General features: G+C 53.1%; 2 protein-coding genes across 2 annotated transcripts in view; one reads left to right on the forward strand and one right to left on the reverse strand.

Moving 5' to 3' along the window:
- The first annotated feature begins 7,187 nt into the window (after positions 1-7,187).
- Positions 7,188-23,653, forward strand: ATP1B1 (ATPase Na+/K+ transporting subunit beta 1). The gene is made up of 6 exons (XM_049776576.1): positions 7,188-7,686; positions 11,433-11,561; positions 19,294-19,449; positions 20,310-20,494; positions 21,712-21,789; positions 22,192-23,653. The coding sequence occupies exons 1-6, from the start codon at positions 7,590-7,592 to the stop codon at positions 22,453-22,455; spliced, it is 909 nt and encodes a 302-aa protein (XP_049632533.1). The 5' UTR covers positions 7,188-7,589; the 3' UTR covers positions 22,456-23,653.
- NME7 (NME/NM23 family member 7) overlaps positions 23,265-26,547 on the reverse strand; it is a 45,653-nt gene continuing 42,370 nt past the window's right edge. Inside the window, exon 12 of the mRNA XM_049776535.1 lies at positions 23,265-23,728. Within this exon, the coding sequence (XP_049632492.1) occupies positions 23,696-23,728 (33 nt within the window). The 3' untranslated portion in view covers positions 23,265-23,695. The remainder of the gene's footprint in view (positions 23,729-26,547) is intronic.

Raw genomic sequence — 26,547 nt, forward strand, 5'->3', positions numbered from 1 at the left:
TTATTTTATTTTTTTGTGGAGGGCACTTTGTAGTGGTCAGAAGTAATTTCTGAGTTTGTACTTAGGGGTCACTCCTAGTGGGGCTTAGGAACCATATGCAGTGCTAGGCTTGAACCCACACTGGCCATGTGCAAGGCCAAAACCTTCCCTCATCCTTCACATGTGCAGCATCTATTGGCTAGTACCTGTATGCATATGATGTATATATCCATAGTCTGATATTCAATATCTGTGACCCAACACAGCATCTGAGTGTTTATGGGGCCAATAGTTCCACTGTGCTCAATATTCTGACAGGAGGTTGGGAGGGTGAACTGAGTTACTAGGAAAGCTGGGGCTCCCAGACCCCCATCATTCCATGCCTTTATGCTGTGACCTTGAGGAGGAGAACCACGATGCCGAGTTCTAGGTGCACCCTCAGTCATGACTGGGCGGCCGCCCAGAACAGATGACGTGTTTCTGAAGTCAGTGGCATGGTGCCAGGGTGGTAAGGGACCTCAGAGGGTGTGTGTGAGAGAAAACAGTGCTCAGGGCTAATTGAAACAGGCACTGCAGACAATTGGTGTGACTGAACGGTCCCCAGCTCTGCAGCATGAAGCCCAAAAACCTTCTCATGGTCTGAGCCATAGCACCATGGGGATGGTGCTTGCCTTGCAGGCCACTAACCTGAGATCCATCTCCGGCATCCCAGAGTCCACCAAGCACCACCTGGAGTGATATGAGTGTAGAACCAGGAGTAACCCCTGAGCATCACCAGGTGTGACCCAACAACTAAAAAGAAAAAGGCAAAAAAACCCAAAAAAACAAAACACAAAAACACAACAAAACCCCACCCAGCAACAAAAATCCTTTGATGGTATATTCGGTGCGGCACTTGCCTTGTCAAAATGAGCCCAAAATCTGAGCCTGGCAGCACATATGGTTTCTCGAATCCCACCAGAGTGATCCCTGAGCACAGATAAAAGTGGCCCCAAAACAAACAAACAAAAAAAATCCCCAATCAAATAAAACCAAATCTTCTTTTTTTTTTCTCTCCAAATCTTCTTGACTCAGTAGAGAGAGGAGCATAAATCCAGTTTATGTAAACTTGTTTTGCGTTTTTGTTTTGTTTTGTTTTGTTTTTGCCACCTATTGGTTTCCCAAAGTAAAATCAACACAAATAGTCCTTTTCCCCTTTTTTCCCTTTGGGTTGGCTCCCTGCAAAGGACCTTGTAAAAATGCACTCTTTCTAGAACCGATGTGTAAAGGTGCTGAGAAGGCTCCATTGACAGATTTTATAGGGTGGATTAGATTTGATCTATGACTTCATTTGCCAACCTGATCTATCAGAGATTGTATCCAATGCATGCCTGCTTGTATGTGGCCATGTATACATATGTATGCATGTGTGTTTATGCATGTGCACATGTGGGGTGTGTGTGTAAGTGTGTCTGTCTGAAGCCAGCAAACTGCAAAGCAGCCATTTTTGCTGCCTCGCCCTCTCCCCTGTATCTCAGCCACATCAGAGATGGAAACCTTGACCAAGAGGGTTAGTGCTGAGATTTCCTGCAACCTCTGACCTGAAAATGGTTTCCGGGATAATTTGCCTCCTCTACGACCTGCGCTAGACCTGGATAAAGTAAGCCTTTGCTGGCTGGCACTGGTTCTGCAGCTGCAAGATCATCAGAAAGGCAGGTGCAGAAACGACCTAGCTGGCCATGAGCAGCAGGAGGCGCGGTGAATAGGTAGCGACACTGAAGGGGCTGAATCATAGTGGTGCCAGGCACTGGCCTGATGGGCTGCAGATCCTACCAGGAACCACCAGCATGGCCCCACAAGTCCCTGGAGCCCCATTGGTCCCTGCCAGCCTGGCTTTCTGTAGCTCCAGTTCTCCTGAGGCTTATGTCAGCAGAGGGAAGGCCACAGTTTCTCAGACGTGCAGGCACCTTCCCCAGAGCATTTATCTGGCTTGCAAGGGTCAGGAGGACAGAACTTGACTTAAGAAAAGCAACCAGGGCTGAACACAGGAGGGAAATAGTGGGTGAAAATAGAACCAGCGCCTGGGCCAGGGGCACAGGCCTTTTGTGGGTCCTGGGGGGTGTGGCGAGTCTCCTTCCCCCACCACAATACCACCCCATTGCCCTGGGTGTGGCCCCTCTTATACCCACATCTGGGGCTCCCCCCAGTACTGCTGGGTGTGGTCATTATAAAAAATTACTGCATACAGGTCGCATATAAAACTGAGCCACACTGGACTCTGAGCCTGCTGGGCTTGTCTTGGGTCCAGGGGGGGACAAAGATGAGAGAGTCAGATCATGGGGGTAGGTGGTTTTGAAAAATAGAAGTAGGGGTCCAGAGGATTGGTGGCAGGCTCTGCAGAGCATGTGACACTAGGAGGCAGGAGGCCAAGCTCACTGGGCCCCTGACCACAGGATGGCAGCAAGAACTATGGGCTCCTCTTGGGGCCAGGATTCAGGTGCTTTTACCCCCAGGCTGCAGCCGCAAAGAAGCTGAAATGAAGTAGGCAGCCTTACTCCCTTCTGGAAGCTTCTAAATGGTTCAGCCCAGGAACATCCAACCGAGGGGGGCTCTGAGGCATCCCCTTTAATGAGCATCAGCCTCGCAGAGCACCCCCTTCTAAGCAGATGAAAAATTCTAGAAAAGTTGTTTTTCTTTCCTAGCCATGAGTGTTGGCACATTTTTTCTTCCCCTGGGGAAGTAAAACGGGGCAGGTAAAAATGTTCTAGAAGTTCCAGGAGGGGGTTGCACCCCATTTTCCATTTGCATGCCCAATCCCTTTCCTGATGCCGACATGCCTATTTCCTTTCTTTTTTTTTTTCTTTCTTTCTTTCTTTTTTTTGGGGGGGGCCCACACCCATTTGATGCTCAGGGGTTACTCCTGGCTAAGCGCTCAGAAATTGCCCCTGGCTTGGGGGGACCATATGGGATGCCGGGGGATCGAACCGTGGTCTTTCCTTGGCTAGCGCTTGCAAGGCAGACACCTTACCTCTAGCGCCACCTCACCAGCTCCCACATGCCTATTTCCAAGTTGGGGAAGCAGGGATGGCCCAGCCCCCAGACCTCACAGTTTGTCAAGTTTGACTGACAAGTTAGAAGCCTCCCCAAGAAAGCAGCTTCTGGGAAGTGGCATTTCTCAGGGTTCAGAGGGTCAGCAGGTGACCCATCACTCCCACTGATGATACAGAAAGAAAAAGACTTTTCTTAGAATTTTCCATCTGCTTAGCATGGGGACACGTGGGGACCCTCTGCAAGGCTAAGGCTCCCAACTGGGCCTTACTGGAAATAAAAAATGAGGAGGTCCAGGGGTGTGGTTCAATTCTGTTTTTTTTTTTTTTTTTTTTTTTTTTTTGTGAATAGGCCTCACTTGATGTAAGTTGAAACCCAAACCTGGTGAAGCAGAGGTATTGGGGAGTTTTCATGTGGCCGCCTTTGGGGGGTCTGGTGTCCCCGAGAAATAGCCTTCCCCAGGGTATTTTTCTAGCAGACACACAGATGTTCTGCCAGGTTTGTCCCACACCTGGTGGGTGTGCCCTGGAGCTGTGGTCCCCACACCCCACCCTTCTCTCCCTCAGCCCCCACCCCCACCCTGCTATGTCCTCTAGTGCTATACTTCTGCTAGCACATGCTCCAGGATGACTCACCCCGTCCTCATGGTACCCCAAATACTCAGGAGGTGGCTGTGCCTGCAGACCTGGGGTGACCATCAGTTCAGCTCCCTGCTGATCCCTCAAAGGGATTAATGGCTCACATTAAAGAGTTGCTGAGGAGCTGGGGGATCCTTCCTGCAGGCCAGCTGTGCTCCCACCTGTCTGAGCATCTCCTCCCACTGTGTGCTTGAGATCTTTTGTGGGGTGACTGCTGCAGGGGAGGAGTATCTGACTATCTGGACACCCCTGTTTTGTTTTTGGTTTTGGGGCCACACTCAGTGACGCTCAGTGGTTACTCCTGGCTATGTGCTCAGAAATCGCTCCTGGCTTGGGGGACCATCTGGGATGCCCGGGGGGATTGAACTGCAGTTCATCCTAGGCTAGTGCTGGCAAGGCAGACACCTTACTGCTTGTGCCACCACTCTGGTCCCTGGACACCCCTCTTTTTTAAGCCACACCTAGCAGCACTTAGGGGTTACCCTAGCTCTGAACTCAGAAATTACTCCTGACTCAGGGAACCATCTGGGGTGCTGGGGATAGAACCTGAGTTAACAGGGTGCAAGGCAAGTAAATGCCCTACCAGCTACCCCCATCCCAGGATGTTCTCTTCAGCCTGAGACAGACAGACCTGCTTCCTCACCAGTACTTTTGCTCCATTCCTGAGCTCACAGGGCCTGACATCCAGCCTTGCATAGGTTCCTGTTAATCCCCTATTGCTCCTCGTCATACTCTAACCCCCAATCCCTAGCAGTCACCACAGGCAAAGCCAACCCCACATTCCAGAATCCTGTGCCCTTACCAGGCAGAGAGAACAGAGTGAATTCCATGCAAAATCATCATCACGCAAATCATTGATTAATGATCTCTCTCCCACCTGCCTTTCCTTGCGCAGAAAAATAAAGGGGCCATGGCCTCTGGGAAATGCTAGACCTCAGATCCCTAGCAATGCCCACCTCCCTCTAGCCCCAGCTGTACCACACTCCCAGGACAACACTGTCACCTTCAAACCACCCCCACTCCAGGGGCCTCCGACGACAGCCCAGCCCAGCCGGCCTGGAGGGACACTGTGTGCCCAAGTTACTCATTACTTGAGTTCCAGGAGGGCAGGGAGCAGGAAGCTGCCTTCGAGAGAGGAGAGGTGGCAGTGTGGGTGTGGCCAGCATCAGGGTGACCTTGGGAGGGGACTCACTTGGTGGCCATCCACGTGGAAGGGGGGGTCAGGCAGCGCCAAGGTGAGGCAAGGTTAGAGGGACAGAGGGACAGAGGTGGTGGCTTCCCAGCTCCTGGCTGGCTGGGGTTTAGCACGTTCCCACGGTGCCTCCTGCAACAATGTCACACTCTAAATTTGTCACAGCGGGGACATCATGTCGCTGGGCCAAGGACATAGGCCCGGCCTGGAGCCCACATGCTAAAGACAGACATAGTCAGGCCGAGTGATAGCACAGGGGAGAGGGTGCTTGCCTTGCATGCAGCCGACCCAGGTTCGATGCCTGGCACCCCCTATGGTCCCCTGAACACCATCAGGAGTAAACCCCTGAACATGGCCAAGTGTAGTTCCCAAAATTGAAACCGTTCAGGTGGACTAAAGGGGGTGGCCAGTGGGGCTTAGGGTGAGTAAGCAATGTGGTTCCCTAGACCGAGATTATCTCCAGCTCTGGAGGTAGGGAGGCACACAGACGTTTCTAGAAGCTCTAGAAATCCTGAGAGCATTGAAATTTGTTACAATGGCCAAGTCAAGATGTCCCTTCTGGGAGCATAGAAGAGTGTGTGTGGGGAGGGAGAGTGAGTAAAACTGGGGAGGGGTTTAACCCCCAAGTTAAGGGGAACCCCCATCCCCAGGAAGCAGGAGGTAAAGGATAAAACAGCTCACACCTGCCCCAGACAACCCTGAGCTGGGACATGGGACAGTTGTACTGGTGTGAGTTCTGAGCCTGAAGAAAAAGGAGAAAGAATGAAGGGCAGGAAAGGATCCCGGCTCCCCCCACCCGCCCTCTGCACTCCACCTGTCCTTCCGCCCACAGCTAATGGGAACCCAGGAAGAGCCCTTCCAGGGGAAACTCCTGGGTGAGCCAAGGCCGGAAGATCGCGCAGGTGCACTGCGCCCTGCCCAACACACCCCCGCCGTTTCCACTCCTGGTCTCTTCTCATGGCAAGTCAGCCTTCCACCGACTGGCCAGGGTGTGTGTGGGTGTGGGTGTGGGTGTGGGTGGGGAAGACCAGAAGGCTCCATATTGGCAGCTCAAGGTGCCCTGAGGCCTGCAGGGTTGACCTTGAAGATGGTTCCTTGGGCCCAGAGGATGTGTGTGTGTGTGTGTGTGTGTGTGTGTGTGTGTATGGCGCTGGGGTGTGTGGGAGACAGGGGTGGTCTCCCTAGGGTCACCCTGTAGATATCTTCCCTGAGACAGATGCAGGAGCCTCGCTCGGCAGGGAGGCAGGGCTCCTTTCCACCCCCCACAATCTGCAGGGGCCCCAATGGTGGATGAAACCAGGGTGTGAGTATGCAGCAGTAAAGAAAAAGTCAGGGAGGACAGAGCACCACCACTCCAACAGCATTGCTAAGGGGCGTCCTGCAGAGCGGCTGGGACAAGGGCAGATAGTTACCCCGAGATTGGGGGGGGGGTCCTCGTCTGGCGACAGCCGCCCTGTGGCGCTGCAGCTTTGGGGGAGGGGAATGAGGGGCGCCTGCTCTGCAGCCAGTGTCTGGCCCTGCAAACCCCGGGCTCGGCGGGGCTGCGGGCAGCCGGGTCCCGATGGGTTTGGCAATGGTCCAGCCGGAGGTGGCTCGGGGACACTCGCTCCCCGGGAGCACGGCCAGGGGAGTATAGCCGGGGAGCCCGGGGGCTGCGGGCTGGGCGCGTCTCTCCTGCCGGTGAAGGGCCAGGCCAGGCCGGAATTGCTAGCGCTGGGGAGACCCGCAGCAGCACCCGGGGGGGGGGGTGGCACGTGCGGGCACAGGGAGGCGAGGGTGGGGGTGGGGACGAGGGCCTGGCGGGGCATAGTTCCCGACATTCGGGCGTCCCGGCCTGACCTGCCCCATCTGCGCCCCATTCAGCCAGCCGGGCCTGGGAACGCGTGAGGAGAGAGAGAAAACAGCGCTGCAGAGGTGGGCAGCCGAGGTCGTGCATCCGACAGCCGCGGTGCCCAGAAAGAACCCTTTTATCCCCCTGCTACGATGGGGCTACAGGGATGGAGGGGGTCAGGCCTGGACATCGCTTTGCAGAGCGGCGCGCCCCGCCCGCCAGCTCGCCCGCCGCGGCCGCCGCGGCTTCTTTGTGCCGGCCCCGCGCCCCCCCGCCCTTTCGGCGCCAGCCCCGCCCATGAGACGCAGGGCCACGCCCATCTGCAGCAAGACCACGCCCACAACATACAGTAACCACGCCCGTGCGGACCAGATCACGCCCATACGCGGCAGCGGCCACGCCCTTCTCGCCCCCGATTGGCTCTCCGCGCCGCTAGTGGGCGTGGTCCGTGCCGCCGCGGCCTGCTATATAGCGCAGGTGGGGCGCGCGCCCTGAGCTTTTTTTCCTCCCCGGGGCTGGTGTTAGATTATTTCGGGGGTGCCGCTGTGCAGGTGCACGAGCTTCCAGAAGCTCTTCGGCCCAGTCCGATCCACTCCGGGCTAAGCCGCGCGCGTAGACCCGGACGCGCGATCGCGATCCTCGGTGGTCGATCGCTCGAGCCCCCCCACTCTGCTGCTCCTCCCCGGGGCCCCCCAGGAGCCCGCGGCGGGCCAATAGGTGCGGGGCTTGGAGCCGCCCAAAGCTCGCGCTGCGTCCCTCCTCCTCCTCCCCTCCTCCCCCGCGCCCGCCTCCGCGCGGCCGCCGATCGTCGTCCACACTCGCAGAGCCGCAGCCACCGCGGCGGGAGCCACCGCAGCGCCCGTCTCTGCGCACTCCCCGTCCCCGCAGCAGCCGCAGCAGCAGCAGCGTCTGAGCCGCCGGCATGGCTCGCGGCCGCGCCAAGGAAGAGGGTAGCTGGAAGAAGTTCATCTGGAACTCGGAGAAGAAGGAGTTTCTGGGCAGGACCGGGGGCAGCTGGTGTAAGTAGCGAGCGCCTGGGAAACCCCCCGCCCCAACCCCGATGGGCAGCCCCCGGCCTGGGAGACGGGGTGCAGGCGGGCTGGTTGGCCAACGAACGGGGCTTTGCAGCAGTCTTAGCCGGCGACGCGCTGGCGTGCCAGCCCAGATCGGTTCTCCCGCTCCGCTGCGTCTCTAAATCGTTACCCCTCCACCCCCCAAAAAATATAAAGGAAAAAAAGAAAAGAGGCGCGGAGGCCAGGTAGGCCTGGAGCATCCTTCTTGCGCGTCCAAATGTGCACCCCCCAAGTCGGCAGGCTGCGGTGCGGCCCGCCCATCCCACTGCAGTATTTTAGCGCGTGCAGACAGACTCCCCTCTTCTCCCCTGGAGAGCTCGCAGTGGGCTCGGAAGGCGCGGCCCCCACCCCACCCCAGCCCCCTGGTGCCCAAGGCGGAGGCTCTGGTGCTTTGGGCTCGGCGCAGCCTCGGGGTACAGTAGCCGCAGTGGTGCGTGGGTTGGCGACCAGGAAAAATGAGTCCTCCCCCCTCACACACTCTCACCCAGTAGCCCCCCTCTTACCCAATTTTGGGTTACCTCCTGTAGGGCTAGGGGGACAAGGATTGACAGTGAGATTCCCCTGCCTCTTCTGTTCTGCTCTGTGCTCAGCCAGAGGTTGACACGGTTTTGGGGGGAAAAGGTCATTTTGAAGGGCAGCGCTGAAGTCGTGACTGCGGAGGGGAGAGAACCCCCTCCTCCCTGTCACCCGCATCACTGCCCCCCTCCCTGCCCTGCCTGCCGCCATCACAGACCTACCTACCTGCAGCCCTAAGCCAGGGAGGGGGCCCTGCGTGTGTGGGGGGAGCACCACGGGATCCCGCAGGGATGAGTCAGGGAGCCTGAGCTTGGCTGACATTTTGAAATGGAAGAAGGAGGCGCTCTGCTATTTATAAAGGGGGCAATGAATGAGAAGGCCGAGAAGGGAAGGGTTAATAATGCATCACTCTTCAAGGTCAGTCAAGGTGACACGGCCCCCCAGTGCCGCCTGGGAGCCTGGGTCCTCTCACATCGGCTGGGGAGGCTCTGGGGTCTCAGAAGGGCTGGCTGGTTGATTGGACTGTGCTCTGGGTTGGTGGGGGCGGCGACCCTCACCCCCTCCTGCACCAAGACCTGCTTCCTTGGAGCACGGGGAGACCTGGGAGATCAAAGCTCAGGTGCGCAGGCCTGGCCCCGCCCAGCTCCACCATGGGATGACTGAGCGAGAAACTGGGGAGGGGCCCTACTGCACTGACACCCCCACCCCACCTTGGTCATTCAGGAAGGGGTGCTCGAACCCCGCTGGGAGGGGGACTTGGCCATCAGTTGGCTCTGTGTGTGTGTGTGTGTGTGGTATGTGTGTGGTGAATTTATCATGCGCATCAGAGGTGTGTGATTTGTAGTGTCTCTGATGAGTGTGATCTGTGATGTGTATCTGACATGTATGGTTTGTGGTGTGTGTGTGGTGTGTGCTTATATGTATCTGAAATGCATGTGAATTTGTAGTAGATGCATGTATGTGTCTTTATCTTAGGTGACTGATTCTGTGTATATGCCTTAAGTGTGCACATGTGTATAGCTCTGGTGTGTGTGTATCTGTGTGTTCGTCTGTGGTGTGTGCTTGTATGTATCCGGGTACCTGTAGTGTGAATCTGTGGCGTGTGTTTGTGTGTGTGTGTGTGTGTATCTGTGTGTTCGTCTGTGGTGTGTGCTTGTATGTATCCGGGTACCTGTAGTGTGAATCTGTGGCGTGTGTGTGCGTGTGTGCGTGTGTGTGTGTGTGTGTGTGCGCGCGCGCGTGTGTGTGTGTGTGTGTGTGTGTGTGTGTGTGGCCAGCCCACAGACAAGAGCACTGCCCCTCTCTCTCCTGGTGTCCAGGTGCCCACAGGGACCTGGATAGAGACCCCCAGATTGGCCTTTGCTCTGATCTGTCCACTGCCCCCAGGGCTGGAGGGAGGACAGGAGCTTCTGCGGTAGAAATGCCACCTTTCTCCCGTCATCTCCCACAACCACCTCACAGGCCCAACTTGGGTGCCCTTGGCACGAGGGTAGGGTGCCCTTGGCTCTTGTGCTTTAGGTAGATGGTCCCCAAGATGGAGGCAGTGAGAACACATCGCCTGTTTTCTGAGGGCCGAATCCATCACGCAGGCCTCATGCGTGCCCGTCTGGCGCCTGCACCTCAGGCTCCCTGCCTGGTACCCCTAAAGGAGACCATGTTTCTCCTGGTCACACACAGACATGTCCATTGGTTCCCTCACTGAAGCAAAACTGCCAAGGATGAAAAATAGCCCCACTGCTTTCTCTGAGCAGCCTGTCAGCTTATACCCTCAGGGACAAAACAGACACCCCTAGACCAGCCTCCCTGTGGGTTACCCCACAGCTCCCCACCCTGTGCTTGGAGCTGGTTCTCGTGCTCAGAACCATCTTCATGCTGTGGGCATCTGGGCTGGCCTGAGGGGGGGTGCTGCCCTGGCTCTGTGGCTGCACCTTGTCTGGCCTCCTGTGCCCCTCAGTGTGTACTCAGGGGTTTTCAGGTGGCAGAGCTCGGGGCCATAGGATGAGGGGCTAGTGGGGAAGCTCTCCTGCTCCCAGCTCTCACGGTGCTCTGCTGAGTCCCATATCTCTCAGTAACCTTCTGGGGAAAATTTTCCAGAGCCTTTGACGTAACAGTCTTGCCACTTGCCTCCCGCTGCCTGGAGACCCGTGTAGGCAGGGCTTAACCCTCACCCTGCTGGGTGCGGCAGGGCATCTCCACTCCCAGAGCTGTCATCTTTCTCCTCGCTCCCACTCTCAAGAGGAGCAAAGGGGGTCCAGCAGAGGCGTAGGGGGGTGGTTTTGATGCCTCTGGCCTTGCAGGGCCTTGATTTCCCTACACGATTTACTGGCTTTTGGGAACAGGGGACTTTCAAAGGCTGAGGGCGGGGGAGGGCAGCCCAGCTCCTCATGAAGGGAGGCACTGCCTTCCTCCACACACACACAGTGGAAGGTATACACACACATGCATGCACAAACATCTATGCATGTATACACATGTGCACACACATCTCCTTCCACTAATACTTTTACACTATGGCTTCCTCCAAGGATGGCGGCTTTGGCACCAGCAAGCTGAATGTTTGTAGTCTCTGTGTCCCCGTGTTTCCACCTCTCACCCTAGCCTACACACCCTCTGCTCTTCCCTTCACACTGAGCTGAGCGGGGTGGTTGGCCCAGGTCAGTGCCTTACCACAGCCTGTGACTCTGCTGCTCCTGGCCAAGATAATCCTTGTAAACCCAGTCCTGCCGCTATTAATTTTCTTTTTTCTCTTTTTGGACTTGATAGCGAATTTCTAGCATGTAGAATCAACTCTCAGGAAAGAGGTGAAAAGTGTGAAAAATGAAACGAGCTGGATCCTCCACTTACCCAGCCTTTGTTTCCTCTTTAGGGGAAACACCATGTCCTTGGTCAGAGACACAGTTATGGGGTTCTGGGAGGGTGGAGTGTGACCCTATCAGCCATGTAGGCACATGAGAGCGTGTTTTATAAGCACATGAGGGCCACTCACTGGATCATAGTAAAATGGATTAATTCCCAACTACCAATTCTATATGAATGTGCCTTCTGCCTTTCACATGTCCTCTCACCCCTTGGTTGTTGGTTGGGGGTGCTGAGCTTGGTCCCGCCATCTAGGGGTGCTCATGGAGGTGGGGGGTGTCCAGAGCACAGCTGCAGCCCCCTCTCTGTCTCCGCCACAGTTAAGATCCTGCTCTTCTATGTCATCTTCTACGGCTGCCTGGCTGGCATCTTCATCGGCACCATCCAGGTCATGCTGCTGACCATCAGCGAGTTCAAACCCACCTATCAGGATCGTGTGGCACCCCCAGGTAAGGCGGCTGGAGGGCAGGGAAGGGCAATGTGCTCAGGGTCCAGTTTTGGGGCTTCCCAGCAAGGGTACACCCAATCCCAGGTCTGTTTGTCAACAAGTCAGCACCTTTCTCACGAAGCTCACATTTTTTTGCTTTCTTGAGGGCATTTAGTGTGTGTGTGTGTGTGTGTGTGTGTGTGTGTGTGTGTGTGTGTGTAAATATGTAAAATAAGCTGGGTTTTTTTTTTTTTTTTAGGGACAAGGGATATTCTGAAATTACTCCAACTCCTGGGGTCCCTCATCTCTTTAACTCTCCTCTTGTAGTCCAGGGTTCTCACCCCAGCACCCTCCTTTTTCCCTGCCTTCTCTGCACTCCAGGGTTGGAACTGGTTCTGGGCCCCCTGGGGGTCTGATCACACAGGGGTCTGGAATTAGCGGGTTTGCAGGAAAAACACAAGAGTACAGAATTAGGAACTGGAACTGGAAAGGTGGCTGGGGGGGTGGGTACCAGCATTCCTACACCCCACAGAGAGCCCTGCCATGCCCCTGAAGTCTGGTTCCCCCATTGTCTGGGATCTAGCTTCCTGGGGCTATTGCGTAACCTCCATATCCTCTGGCATCAGTGACCTTGAGGCTGTGGCTGGGGGTGGCGATGACACACCTGTCTCTGCTTTCCCTGGGCAGTGGTTTGGTAACAGCTGGAACCCAGAGCCCGGACCAAAGTCCCCCCATTCCTTCCCACCTTCCCCCAGCCCAGCGCTGGCCATACTGAACATGTTAATGCACACGCTGCCCTTCCAGCCCACGCCAGACAGCTAGCTGCGTAGACCTTAGTTGGCCTGTGCGAGGCCCAAGGTTCAATCCCTGGCACTGCTGCATAAATCCAAAACTTGAAAATCACTCCCAAATACAATTAGATATGTTTGAGATCTGGAGTTTGGATGTGAGAAGGTGGGGAGGAAGGTGTTGTTGTTGTTTTTCCCCCACAAACGATTTAAGGATATAAAAATGACTTAGATCTGCTTAGCACACCAGTTCCTGGTAATGATTTCTTGAGAGAGGTGGGTCCCTGTGAAAACTGGAACCAGAATTCTGGTGTCTGAGAGCTACTTGGGATGGTGAGAAATGATCAGGGTCCAGAATGCCTGGAGGCACGGGTGTTATGGGGCTACAGGGCTTAGGACAGTTCTTTTCCATTTGGTTGTTTATGGTAATGTACTTTAGTCATCTGCTCATCTGCTTTCAGACGTGTGTAGACCTTTTATTTATTTATTTATTTATTTATTTATTTATTTATTTATTTATTATTTATTATTTATTGTCTTTGAAAAGCTGTTTTCTTGCCTCATTACTGTTTCAGGATAATTCAGATACTCTGAGGTCTCCCCACCTCCAATTCCCCATCACTCCCCATCACCCCAAGCAAGAACTGCCTTAAAGTCTCAATTTGTAGACAGTTTTGGCCCCTTGGAAACCCAGCCAGTCTGAGGTTGTCTGATGGAAGGCAAGTCCCCTTGCAGTGGGCAATGGTGCAATGACCTTGCGTGGCCTGGCCAGGCATGCCTCTGCCCCTGCCCCCTTCCTTAGGCCTATATTTAGTGCACAGGGCAGCTGGGCAGACCCACAGGGCAGCAGCTTCCACAGAGGGAGACACTCCCGGCTCCTTTTGGGACCTGTGCCCAATCTTGGGGCTGACTCACCGGAAAGATGCTACCCTATGCTCCCCCATTGCGTGTCTGTCACCTGACAAGAGGGGTGGGGGCCGCTCAGGCCTCAGCCCTGCCCTGGGCAGGACACCCTTCCAGACCTTTACAGGGCACATGGTACTATTCCTGTAGAAATGGTGGGGAAAGGGGGAGGGCCAGGTGTGCTGTCTAGCACCATCCCCAAGATTTTGGGGGAACTTTCTGGGCCTTCCTCTTGGCATCTTTCTGGGAAGATGGTCAGAATATGTAGCTTCATGTGCCAGAGCTGTAGTCCATTTGCCTTGTGTGTTGCTGATGCCTCGTTGAGCCTTGGCATCCCATAAGGTCCCCCGAGCACAGAGCCAGGAGTGATCTCTGAGTACAGAGCCAGAAGTAAACCCTGAGAACTGTTGGAGTCCCCTACATAAAGAATTGTGGATATAATAGGCAGTAATTATTCCTTCCAGCATATTCTGAGGGAGAATAGAATAGACTCTTCCTCTGGATACTTGAAAGGCTCCAATTTCAGTTCAAGGGGGGAAATGGTAAGCCCCCCGAGTATTGAGTGAGAATTCGGCATCTCCTTTTATTTATTTATTTTTTTTGTGGTTTTTGGGTCACACCCGGCAGTGCTCAGGGGCCACTCCTGGCTCCATGCTCAGAAATTGCTCCCGGCAGGCACGGGGGACCATATGGGACGCCGGGATTCGAACCGATGACCTTCTGCATGAAAGGCAAACGCCTTACCTCCATGCTATCTCTCCGGCCCGGCATCTCCTTTTAAAGCTCTGAAAATCTGTCCCAGTAGATGCTGGTCACAGGTGGGAGACTTGGGGGCAGCCTCAGGCGCCCCCCTGGCATTTCCAGGCTCATTGGGATTAGGAATGTGGTGTTAAGCAGAGTTTCTGGTGCTGTTTGTGTTGGGAAGCCCCAGTGAGTGAGGGGTAGGAAAGTGTGGAGTGTGGGTGGGGTGAGAGGATGGGGGGGGCAATTGTGGGCAGATTATAGGCAGCCCTTGAAGATCTGCCCCCTTTCCTCAGTACTAGGCATGAGGAGGACCCTCAGTGGGCAGACGAGGTTTCCTCGTTGTCTTGCCGTGACTATGGCCACTGCCAGTGGACGACTGGCACCTCATCCAAATTGGAAGCTGTTTACTTCTCCCTCCCTGCAGAATGAAACACTGCACCTATGGCTTTGTTGCTAAGGTTTTGGGGGACCACATTCAGCAGTGTTCAAACTTAGGTTGTCTGCATGCAAGGCATGCAGGTACTTGCCCAGGTACATGCCCAGGTACTTACCTTCCTCAACCTTATGCTCTGCCCTGACGTGGGCAACAAAGGGTCTAAATGGTCCTGCACCACCGATGTGTGTGCCTGTGGGCACCAGGAGAAACTGGCCACTTTTGAGTGTTGCTCGATGCTGCCCCAGTATGCTCCCTTCTCTGCACCAGCTGCTCAACACACTCACATCCTACCACAGCTGCTGAGGCTTTGCTTTCCTCTGGGAAAGAGGCCAGGAGAAGCTGGGTTTGAAGACTGTGTGTGTTGGAGAGGGGGGTTCCTGGCAACAAAACCTGGGGTGTCATGCAAGGCAGGTGCTGAGAGAGAGAGAGCAAGAGAATGAGTGAGAGTGAGTGAGTGATGCACTACAGCCCTGATTCTTAGATACCCTTTTAAAGTCCTTTTTAGGTGTCTGCTTCAACTCTTTGTTCTGCAATCTGGTTCCTGAAAAAGCCCCTCTGGGTCAGCCCTCCCCCCAAGTTCTTCCCCAGGAGACCCACTCAGTGAAGGGTTGAAGCGTTCTCCCACCACTTCTGGCTGGTTTGGGTGTATTGGTGAGAGACGGCACCCATGTGGGCCTGTACGCTCTCACCCATACTCAACCTCCACCCACATACACACCCCACATGTATGTACCGCTTACACAAGACTATACTCACAGTGCTCTACCTACACACCACATGTGTACAAGCCCTGCCCACATAGCCTGGGGAAGTCCCAGCATTCTGGTGCCCACTCCATCGATATATGCCTTGAAGGTCAGAGGTCAACAGACAGCAGCTCTATGCTGGCTCTAACTGGTCCCTTTCTGGATGCTTCTCTCCTGGCTTAGAGATTCCTCTGGAAACAGGTGTGTTTCATTGTGGGGCAGCATCCCTGAGAGTAACAACAGGCTCTCTGAAACTTCTGTATCAACTGTAGCCACCAGTTAGGCAGTGTCTCAGGTGACTCTGAAAAATCATAGAGAAAGATCAGGGGCCAGGGCCTGAGGAGTGACATGTTTTTCCTCCTCCATTTTCCATGTAGAGGTCACATATGAGGTATGAAGTGGCAGAATCCAGGTATCCAAGTTATGGGAAACATTTAAAACCCCTGAGGCACCACAGGATTTGCATTCTGGTCTCCTCCATCTCTAGTTACCTTTTCTTCTTAAGGAATTTTTTTTTTGGGTGGGACTCTCCAGTGGTGTCCAGGGTCAGGGAGCACCGTGGGTGACCGTCAGCCTGCAGGAGTTTGTTTGGAAAATGTGATTGATGCTGCTCAGGCTCTTCCATGCTGGAGACCACAGGATCTCTCCTGGAAGTGCTTGTGGGACCAGATGGACCCATCCGGTTTCATTTGTACCTTCCATACCTCAAAGCTCTTGCTATGGTTCTCTTGCCACCATTTTATCTACCTTGCATTTGGTAACTCTCTTTGGCTGGGCAGAAGCTGCCAGGGCAAGAAATAGAGGCTTCTGTCTTGCACCTTTGCAGGTTCTGAGATACCAAGCAATGTACCTCAGATTGTGGGAAACAGTGTCCTCTGAGCAGGCCTCATAATTTGGTCATTTTTATGAATTCTAGGAGGTACCCCCTCAGCTCAAGCCCCTCCTGAAACCACAATAACCTGAAGCTTCTGTTCCTGTTATTTGTGAGTGGGATTGTATGTAGCAGGGAAAAAAATGATCACATCCATCCATCCATCCATTCATTCAGATGAATCCTTTTTCCACACTCTGGGAGTGTAGGAGAAAAAAAAAAAACACTCACTCAGGCTTTCTGGCTTCTCTAGTCACTGAGGAAAGGCCTGTCCAGCTGAAGTACATGTGAAGCCACTGTTATCACTTTGTCTGAGCTTTAAGAGTTGACATGCTCACCCAAAACAAGGGCCAGAGAGATAGCACAGCGGTAAGCGTTTGCCTTACAGGCAGCTGACCTAGGACGGACGGGGTTTGATCCCCAGCATCCCATATGGTCCCCTGTGCCTGCCAGGAGCAATTTCTGTGTGCAGAGCCAGGAATAACCCCTGAGCACCGCCGGGTGTGCCCCCCACCCCCAAAAAAAAACCACAAAACATGGTCTGGAGAGATAGGACAGTGAGAAGGGAGCTGGCCTTGCAAGTGGCTGACCCTAGTCTGATCTCTGGTTTCCTATAGGGTTCCCTGAGCACCACTAGGAGTGATCTGAGTGCAAAACCAGGAGTACATTGAAATAGCCAGTTTTCAGTGGCTACTTCTGCCTTCTTGGTGCTTCTGCCTGTTCCTAGCCCCCACCAACCCAGTAAGGTCACGGTCAAGGTCAGACACTTTCAGAGTTGTCAGACCTGGTTTGGAGGCAGGAGAAACAGTGGCCCAGGCAAGAGGCAATTAGGCAGCCAGTGACTGAGTGTCATGCTGCTTCAACCTCTGGTAGTTCCCGCTGTGAGCAGAGCGCACTTCAGTCCAGGCTGGAGCTGCTCCTTCCACCACCTGCCTGGAGGAAGTGGTAGGCTGTATCCTGGAGAGGTCAGGGCGCCCCAGCAGGCAGGCTTTTGTGGGAACACAGTGAGTAGCTGGCGGGGAGGGAGGGGGAGAGGAGAGAAAAAGAGAAAGGAGAGAGGGAGAGGGAGAGGGAAGGAGGGAGGGAGGGAGAGGGAAATGAGAGAGAATGAGGGAGGGAGAGAGAGAAAGACTACAGTTGGAACTTACTAGAGAGACAGAGACACTGACTGTGCCGTAGGAACTTACTGTAAAGGATTTTCCTGGTGTTCTAACCCACTGTGGAAGTGAGTGATCACTGATAGGAAATGGAAATCTTTGGCCCACGGGCTTCAGTGGAAGAAACAGGGTAGCATGAGATTTTAGAGATTCCTGAGAAAGGAGCACAGGTGGAGTCTGGGGGGGGGGGGGCTATACTCATTAGTGAAGCTGATGGGGGCTGACTGCTTAACCCACTACCTCTAGATCCAGAGGTGAGCTCTTAAAAGGGGGTGTCACTAAGTTTTGACACACAACTTCCCAGTTGTTGTGAAACTCCAGAGGGACCCTGAGGCCGCAGAAGTGGGAGGTGGTTTTCTGGGGGGCTGATACTCCCATAACTCCATCTTTCCTGGGTCCCCAACTCTGATCCAGCTGTGGGTCCCAGAGCTCTGAGCCGCCTGTCTCCCCTTCCCCAGCGGCCTTCAATAGGGAGTGCTCATGTGGGACCCTCAGTGTCCCATCCCGGGACCTTTACTAAAGGATGCAGCCTGTGGTCCCCAGGGTTACTTTTGCCCTTTGCTGGGAGCCCTAGAACTGCTCCTGTCTTCTAGGATAATTCTAGAACATCCCCATCCGCCTGGGTTGTTAAGCCAAGGGTGCTGGGCTGTCCCCGCCCCCCAAGGTCCAGGCGAGTGTCCCTACCCCACGAACCAGGAATGACCCTTCACAGCGCTGGCTCTAGCTTCTCGACCCTCAGCCGTGGAACCCCATGGAAGCTTGTAGTTGCTTCTGCCTCCCACATTTTTTAGCTGAGTTTCAAAGGAGGTGCTTTTTATTCAGTGATTCTGCTCTGTGGTTCCTGAGGACATACCAGGGGAAGCAGGGAAAAGTGTATTAGTGGGAGCCCTGGGGGGGGGGGGGACAGTCAGGAAGGAACAGTGTAACAGTGTGACCCAACCCCCTCAAATAAATTTGGGGGCTGGAGCAATAGCACAGCAGTAGGACATTTGTCTTGCATGTGTCCAATCCTGGATGGACCCTGGTTCAGTTCCCAGCATCCCCCGTTCCTTCCTGCCAGGAATGATTTCTGAGCACAGAGCCAGCGCTCTGAAGGGTCATTCTTGGTTCACGGGGTAGGGGACACACGCCTGGACCCAGGGGGCAGCCCAGCTCCCTCGGTCTTAACAACCCAGGAGGGTTAGAATTATTCTAGACGACAGGAACTGTTCTGGGGCTCCTGAGAAAGGGCAAAAGTAATCCTAAAGACCCCAGGCTGTACCCCTGAGCACCACCAGGTATGACCCAAAAATCCAAAAAAGTAAAGTTTCAATCATGACAGCTGTGGTTATAGTGGTAGTGAGATTTCCACTTTCCCCATTTCTTTCTGCACCTCTAAGCCCCATTAGCACCCAGTTTAGCATCTACCTCTGGCTCAACCTTAACAGCCACCTCTGCTGCTTCCTTTCCCATCTTCCTCTGGTACAGCCAGAGGAGACACAGGAGCCCCATTCCTTCCTAATACCCCTTTTTAGCCTTCATCAGGAAGCTGTTTCCCTCATGGCCAACCCACCCCCTGAAGCCACTTTCTCCCCTTCCCTATCCCTTCAATTGCCATATTTTCCTGTGTTATCATTGTAGGCTTGATGCTATCTGATTTCATTTACTGTATTTTGTTATATTTTACACATTTCTTTTTGTTGTTGTTTTTGTTTTGGGGCCATACCTAGTGATGCTCAGGGGTTACTCCTGGCCATACGCTCAGAAATTGCTCCTGTCTTGGGGGACATTATGAGATGCTGGGGGATTGAGCCTTGGTTCATCCTAGTCTGCACCACCGCTCTGGCCCATTTAATTGAATCTTTTTGAGATAGTTACAAAGTTATTCACGATTGAGTGAATGATCACAATGCATCCCTACAAGGTATGATGCTATTCATGTGTGTCCAGAAATGTGGCGAAACTTCTGTTAGGCATATCCAGGGGTGGGGGGGATGGACCCTTCCTGGGACACCAGTGATGGGCCTGGTGCCATCTCCTCAAGTTTATTGGTGGCTTGGCCGCCACTACTCATGTTAATTTTTCTTCCTTTTCTTTTTCTGCCATGTAAAAACTTGCTGCCCGGACTAGGACTGACACAGATTCCTCAGATCCAAAAGACGGAAATCTCCTTCCGCCCCCTCGATCCCAAGAGCTACGATCCGTATGTGGTCAGCATTTCGCGCTTCCTGAACCATTACCAAGACGCTGCCCAGAAAGATGAGATGGTCTTTGAGGACTGTGGCAGTGAGTTTCAGGGCTGGGGCGGGGGAGTGAGGCTCCTTTGTCTTGTCTTGCCTGGTTCCTGAGCCCCAAAACAGTGGGGTTAGCTGTGCAAGGTGGCTACCTTTGAAGGGAAGCTTTTTTTCAGAGGCTAGAAGGAGATTCTTCGCTTGGACCTGTTATGGTGGTATATCACTGATTGAAGGTCCTTTTGGGCCTTCATTACTGTGTGACACAGTAAAAATAGTTCATGAGTGACTTAAGAGATCTAAAACCAGGCCACCTGCATCCATGAGATGCCTCTTGTCATCTCCAGGTTCTTGATTCTTCTTTGGCTTTGAGAAGGTATAACTTTACAAACGCCAGCCCTAAAACTCAGCTTTCAGCTGTTAATGTGTTTTTGGGGGCCGGAGAGATAGCATGGAGGTAAGGCATTTGCCTTTCATGCAGAAGGAGGGTGGTTTGAATCCTGGCATCCCATATGGTCCCCCGTGCCTGCCAGGGGCGATTTCTGAGCATAGAGCCAGGAGTAACCCCTGAGCATTGCCGGGTGTGACCCAAAAACAAAAACAAAAAAAAAAAAAAAAAAGAAAGAAAGAAAACCTTTTTTCTCTCGGGGCCCATCTTCTGTTGCTGACGAAGCGGGGGGCAGGGGGTGCCTGGTTGCAGGACCTGGTCCTGTGCTGGAAACACTGGACTCTCCTTTTTCCTTTGCTTCTTATAATCAGCACGTCCCTGGGAGGGCAGCACAGCTGGTGCTGCCTGGGTGAGCTGGATCCAGTTCCCCACTCAGTAGCTGAGTCATGCATTATTTAAAGACTCAGAGATAATGTACCCCCCTCCCCTCCACCTCCATGGACCTGGCATTTGCTTCCCTGCCACAGATGAGCCGAGTGAACTCAAGGAGCGAGGCGAGTACAACAACGAGCGCGGGCAGCGCAAGGTTTGCCGCTTCAAGCTGGACTGGCTGGGCAACTGCTCAGGGATCCATGACAACACATATGGCTACAAGGATGGGAAACCCTGCGTTATTATCAAGCTCAACCGCGTGCTGGGCTTCAAGCCCAAGGTAAGTCTGGGTAGGACCGGGAGCTCTACAGGATAGGCTGGGGACCCAACTAGGTCAGCCAGGTACAAAGTTGGCTCCTTGGCTCCAGCTCAATGGGAGCTTTACCCTAGCCTCAGTTTCCCTCCTGTGTCAAAGCCTCCTTGGCAGTTTTCTAGGCAATGTCTTGACCTACCTGCTCCCGGCTTGAGTAAGAGCATCTAAGTGTTTGGTTTGTTTTTGGTGTCATAGCTCTGCACGCAGGTATCATTCCTGACAGTGCTTGGAGGACCCCATGAGATGCAAGGGATCTGTGCAAGGCAAGTTCCCTCCTAACTGTCCTATCACTGGACCCAAAACCAGCTCTTTAAAGATGAACATTGGGGAAGGTAACCCTGGCTGGTCACAGTGGAGCCCCAGATCACTGCCAGGGCCCTGAGGGCCCTTTGGTGAGATGAGCGAAAATAGGCAAGCACAGGAACATGGAGATGAAGAGCGAAATATGTGTTCAAGGGCAAACAGACACTTGGAAAAGGGTTGAACCTGGAGTCCTGTTCTCCTCTTGCACCCTAGAAAACCAGTAGTACAGAGAATGCGCCTTTTGTGCCTGGTAGGACCCCTGTCTGTGGCTGTGTGAAGTGTGAGGTTTTCTCCTAGACTGGTTGATGATGCTGGAACCCCAAAGAGCTCCCAGAATGGGAAAGAGATTCCCATTCCCCTGTCCCCTAGGGCAGGGAAGAGATCCTGGTAATATTTATCCACAGCAAATAATCCACACAGGGCTCGGAAAGATAGCACAGCGGCATTTGCCTTGCAAGCAGCCTATCCAGGACCAAAGGTGGCTGGTTCGAATCTCGGTGTCCCATATGCTCCCCAGTGCCTGCCAGGAGCTATTTCTAAGCAGACAACCAGGAGTAACCCCTGAGCACCGCTGGGTGTGGCCCAAAAAGCAAAAAAAAAAAAATCCACACAGACAGGAGGGTAAGAAGGCAAGAAGGTCAGACGCAGAATCTTTTGTCAGCCTCTAGCAGCTCCAAAAGGCAAGAGCCCGCCAGCCAACTGCTCAAAAGACCCTGATTTCCTAGCTCAACACCTATTTATTAAGATCTGAACAGCGACCCCCACCTGGAAGGTCATAGGTGGGAAAGCAGACAGGGAAACGGATATTGAAGAGAAATATTATAAAAGCCTCCATATACTTAACAGCTATGGTGACCAATGATGCCTTTTCCTCTTTGCAGCCTCCCAAGAATGAAACTGCTGAAGTCCCTTTGACTAAGTACAGCCCATATGTCCTGCCTGTCCAGTGCACCGGAAAGGTAAGGGGGTGCCCAGCTGCTAAGGTCAGGGGCCAAGGAGAAACAGTCTTGTGTCACAAATGAGGGGTTAAAGTGTGGGGCCCTAATGTGGGGTGATGAGAGGCCACACTTCTGGGAGCCTCACGCACACATGCATGCACTGATGCAGACTTTTTTCGAAAACAGGAGCCGCAAACCACACAAACCTCACTTTAGCAAAGGGACTTGTGGCTGTGGGGGAGAGAGGCCTGGAGTCCTGGTGGAAAAATGCCAGGAGGTTGCTGACAGTATGACGCTGTCTGCCAAAAGCTTCTACATGCCTCCTTTCTGGATACTTTTCTGGGCTGTCAGGAGGTGGGCTGGGGTTTGCGCATGGTGATCAGGACCCACTCACGCTCTGGTTCTCCCCCTCTACCTCCACAGCGAGAAGAAGACAAGGACAAAGTGGGGAGCATTGAGTACTATGGGCTGGGCGGCTACCCCGGCTTCCCTCTACAGTACTATCCCTATTACGGCAAACTCCTGCAGCCCAAGTACCTGCAGCCACTGCTGGCTGTGCAATTCACCAACCTCACCATTGACACTGAGGTGCGCATCGAGTGTAAGGCATTCGGGGAAAACATCGGCTACAGTGAGAAAGACCGTTTTCAGGGACGCTTTGATGTGAAAATTGAAGTTAAGAGCTGATTTGCAAGCACAAATCGTTCCCACTAGCCATTTAAGGAAAAAATGTTTAAAAAAAAAACAAAACACCAAACCCAGAAACCTACTAGTCTTGAACAAACTGTCATCACGTATGGGACCTACACTTATCTGCTTTCCACTAGCTTTCTGCATCTACTTACTAGGTTAGAATGTAAATTTAAAAGTGTAGCAATAGCAAACAAAATATTTATTCTACTGTAAATGACAAAAAAAAATTAAAAATCGAGCCTGGGGACGTGCCCATTTTTACTGTAAATTGATTCCATTAACTGACTCTCGTAGCGTGCAGCCCTTGCTGGCCTGGCCACCGCTGCTTCCTGATGACCCCTCCCTGTTCGTGTGCACAGATCCCCTTGTCCCCCCCACGCGCTCTCTGGTCCTTCTCCAAGCCATGTTGGGTCACCCCTGTTTTCTACTTCCTGTGAGCACAGTTCACTGTCCTGGTGTAAATATTCCGTGGGGAGTCACACTGGCAATGGGACTCGGTTCCGCCTCCCTCTCTGGGCTTCAACACTCCACCATCCTGCTCAGGGAGGGCTGGGCTCCGTCTCTCTTCTCTTTCTCTCCTGGGGGGGTGGGAAGGGCGGGCAGGGTTCGGGGAAACTGCCTTTTTCCATTTGAAGTGACACTTCCAGAAAAACTAAGGTGATGGGGTGTGTCGTGCTTGGTAGTGGATGCTGTCTCGAGGTGTCTCCCCTCTGGCCTGTCCTTTGGCGCCCTCCCGGCTTTGCTCCTAAGCTTTGGCTAGAACCTGGGCGGTCTTCATCTGCTTTTGACTTTTTGAAAAAAACTTCTTTACCTTTTATTTTATTTTTTCCCTCTCTGAAGGCATCGCTTGCTGGTGCTGTGTCTTTATGAATGTGTTAGCCATTTCCATGATGGAAGAATTTTATATTTATGCAGGTGTACCATTTTTTTCTGCAAGAAAAAAAAGTGTAATGTATGAAATAAAACCAAAGTCACTTGTTTGAAAAATAAATTTATTTTGGACTCTATAAAAAAAAGTAACCCACCAAAAATAAAAAACAAGCAATGCAGCCCCCGGCCCCTAGACCACTGTCAATGTTGTCTCCACTGCAACCCTCCCCACACCGTGTCCTCGCATCTGTAACTGCGCAGTGCTCTCGTCCGTGTTGTATCGTCCGGTTCAAACAAAGGACAATAAAAGAATGAACCCAGACCTAACGTGTCCGTGCGCTCTGTCTGGGCCTTGTCTTCAGAGCTAATTATCCAAGATCTTGAAGAAATACTGAACCTGGGAGACAAAAAAACACACATAAGAATGTGGGACTCAGCCCCCTAACAGGGTTTGGGGTGGGAACTTCCATACGTAGGAAATGTCCCAGCCTCACTGCACTGGGGTTAGAAAACACCAGCTTGGTCTCTGCAGGCACTGAGATTACAAAGACAAACACTTGGATTCTGTTTCTGAGGTTTGGCCTGTGTCATTCCTTCTTGTATTTTTTTTGGGGGGGGGGGGAGTTCCTAGTTTGGCCTGATTTCTTGCTTATCTAGCCCAATTTAATGACCTGATTTCTTATCTTGCCTAATTTTAAAACCAGCCTTCACTAAAAATGAACTTACTGTTTAGAAAACAGCCAAACTCCAGGTTATCCTTGGGAAGGATGAAGATTGGGGTCCCTCAGCCAACACAAGAAAGAGCTGATTCCAGGGGAGGGTTTCATATTCTGGAAAAAGCTCAGAAAATCTGGAGCTTTGCAAAGTGCAGCTTGAGGTGAGAAACTGCTTGGAGGTGGGTCTGTGAAGAAAATCTGAGTGGAGGGGGGGGGCCCTGAAATGTCTCTTAGGGGAGAAAAGGACCACCAAGCCCAACCATCCCTGGCATGGCCCACCCCAGTGTAATCCTGATTTACACTGGTTTATTCCTTAGACATTTTCCTCAGACTCTTATCTTTAGTATCTGAACAATGACTCCATTTAACAAGAACCACCAAAAGGAGCAGCAGCTTTCCGGGATGCCCAATAGCCACATTAGGTCACTGCCCAGACAGGTCCCTCCATTTACAGTGAAGGAGTCTGGGCAGAAATGGGGGGCTCGGCATGTTCTGAGCCCACATTGGAGGAGCTCAATTTGGGGGCAAGCCCTGGCATCTCCAGCTGAGCACTGTGGCCACCTCAGCAGATGCACTGAAACTCACTGGACTCACTCATGGAGACTTGCCTCCTTACACCCCCAGGGCAGCCAAGCTTCCCGGCAAAGGTTTCCCTTGGACGTTCACCTAATTGCTAAATTGGACCACTTTCCCATTTCTGGCCTGGACAGTTTGAGGGAAAGCAGGGCTGGGGAGTCCGGGTTCTGAACCCTGGCACTAGACCAGAGCAGACCCCGTTCATGCCCCTTTCCCTGACACTGCCTGGCCAGGCGTAGCCCCTGCCCCTCAGCTCCACCCTGGCACCTCACACCCTGCTGTACTAGCCTTGGCCTCACAGTAGGAAATGGTGCAGCTCCAGCCTTCCTGCAGGCATTGGCAAGCCCTGGGCCTTCCTAGAGCTGCTTTCTAGGTGGTTTCCACCTCACTGGATGCCTCTCCCCCAAATCTGCAACTAGATGTGGCACTGAACACTTCCACCTCCCCCCCCCCCCCGCCACCAATGAATTCTTGGAAAGCTGCTGCCTCTCAAGGGGAGTCATGGTGATACTACTATTTAGGGTGTGAAATGTCACATCAGCCCAGAAACCCTGAGTGGGTTTCTGCCCACTATCCCAAGCTGCAGCTGCATAGGTCCTGTTTTCCCAGCAGGGTGGCAGGGCTGGTCCTGGGACTGGCCAAAGGAACACTGGTCTCTGTCCCAGACTCCCAGGTCAGTAGATTTAGAACAGGCAGCAATGAACGCATTACCCACAGCACAATTGTGATGCCACAGCCATGTGTGAGTCACCATGGGATAGAGATTCTTTCTGATGTCAAAAGCATGGCAGGGAGGGCATTTACCTTGCAGGTGGTTGACCTTTATTCAATCCTGGGACCCCATATGGTTTCTAGAGCCCCACCAGGAGTGATACTTGAGCATCACCAGGAATGGCCTCATAACCAAAACCAAAACCAAACAAAACCATTTACTGACTACAGAGCACCTAGGTCAGTGAGCCCAGAACATACCTTAAGTTTCTAAGCTATGGAACAATATAACCTGAATTCTTCCCACAGGAGTGATGAGATTCCCTCACCCTGCATGGCACTGGGATAGAAAAAATATATTCGGGGCCGGAGAGATAGCATGGAGGGTAAGGCATATGGAAGGACAGTGGTTCGGATCCCAGAATCCCATATGGTCCCCTGAGCCTGCCAGGAGCGATTTCTGAGTATGGAGCCAGGAGTAGCCCCTGAGCACTGCCGGGTATGACCCAAAAACAAAAAACAAACAAACAAAAAATAGTAGAACTGGAGAGGTATTGAGTTTAGCCGGTTTAAACTCAGCCTTGCCCATTATTGGAGGTGGGCTTTGTTTTCCCAATAAAGGCGCCCTTCCAGAACGGGCAAGGCTAACCCAACAGAGAGGGTGGTCACTTGTCATGTGACCCACCCCAGCATCCCAGAGGGTTCCAGGGCTCCACCAGGGGAGCTCCCTGAGAGCAGAGCCAGGAGACAAGTGTGGCCCAAAACAAAAGCACAGCGGTAGGACGTTTGCCTTGAAAGCAGCTGATTAGAACACAGAGGTTCGAATCCCTGCATCCCAAATGGTCCCCTGTGCCTACCAGGAGTGATTTCTGAGTGTAGAGCCAGGAGTAGTCCCTGAGCACCGCAGGGTGTGATTCCCAAAACCAAAGCCAAAAAAACCCCAAACAAACCAAAACAAGCCTGGTGCTCTGGACCCAATTTCTGTCTGTCTGAGCAGAGGGAGGCCAAGGCTCCTGAACAGTGGTGGGACCGAGATAAGAGCCTAGACAGTGAATGAGACTGCAGCTGGGCAGGTGGGAGTGAGGCCTGAACTGAGCAGTTCTGGTTCATGACCATGTTAGTGGGTGAGGCCCGAGCCCATTCTGGTTCCTTGACGTGTCAGTGTTATCAGACAGGCCTGACAAAGCCGTGTAGTGCAGTCCAGCCATCTTCA

This window comes from Suncus etruscus, chromosome 7 (assembly GCF_024139225.1).
Source record: "Suncus etruscus isolate mSunEtr1 chromosome 7, mSunEtr1.pri.cur, whole genome shotgun sequence".
Lineage (NCBI taxonomy): Eukaryota > Metazoa > Chordata > Mammalia > Eulipotyphla > Soricidae > Suncus > Suncus etruscus.

Coding starts and splice junctions, on each gene's coding strand:
- ATP1B1 (XM_049776576.1), top strand. CDS start 7,590: ATGGCTCGCGGCCGCGCCAAGGAAGAGGGTAGCTGGAAGAAGTTCATC. Junction 7,687..11,432: donor CAGGACCGGGGGCAGCTGGT/GTAAGTAGCGAG, acceptor TCTCCGCCACAG/TTAAGATCCTGCTCTTCTAT. Junction 21,790..22,191: donor CTGTCCAGTGCACCGGAAAG/GTAAGGGGGTGC, acceptor CTACCTCCACAG/CGAGAAGAAGACAAGGACAA.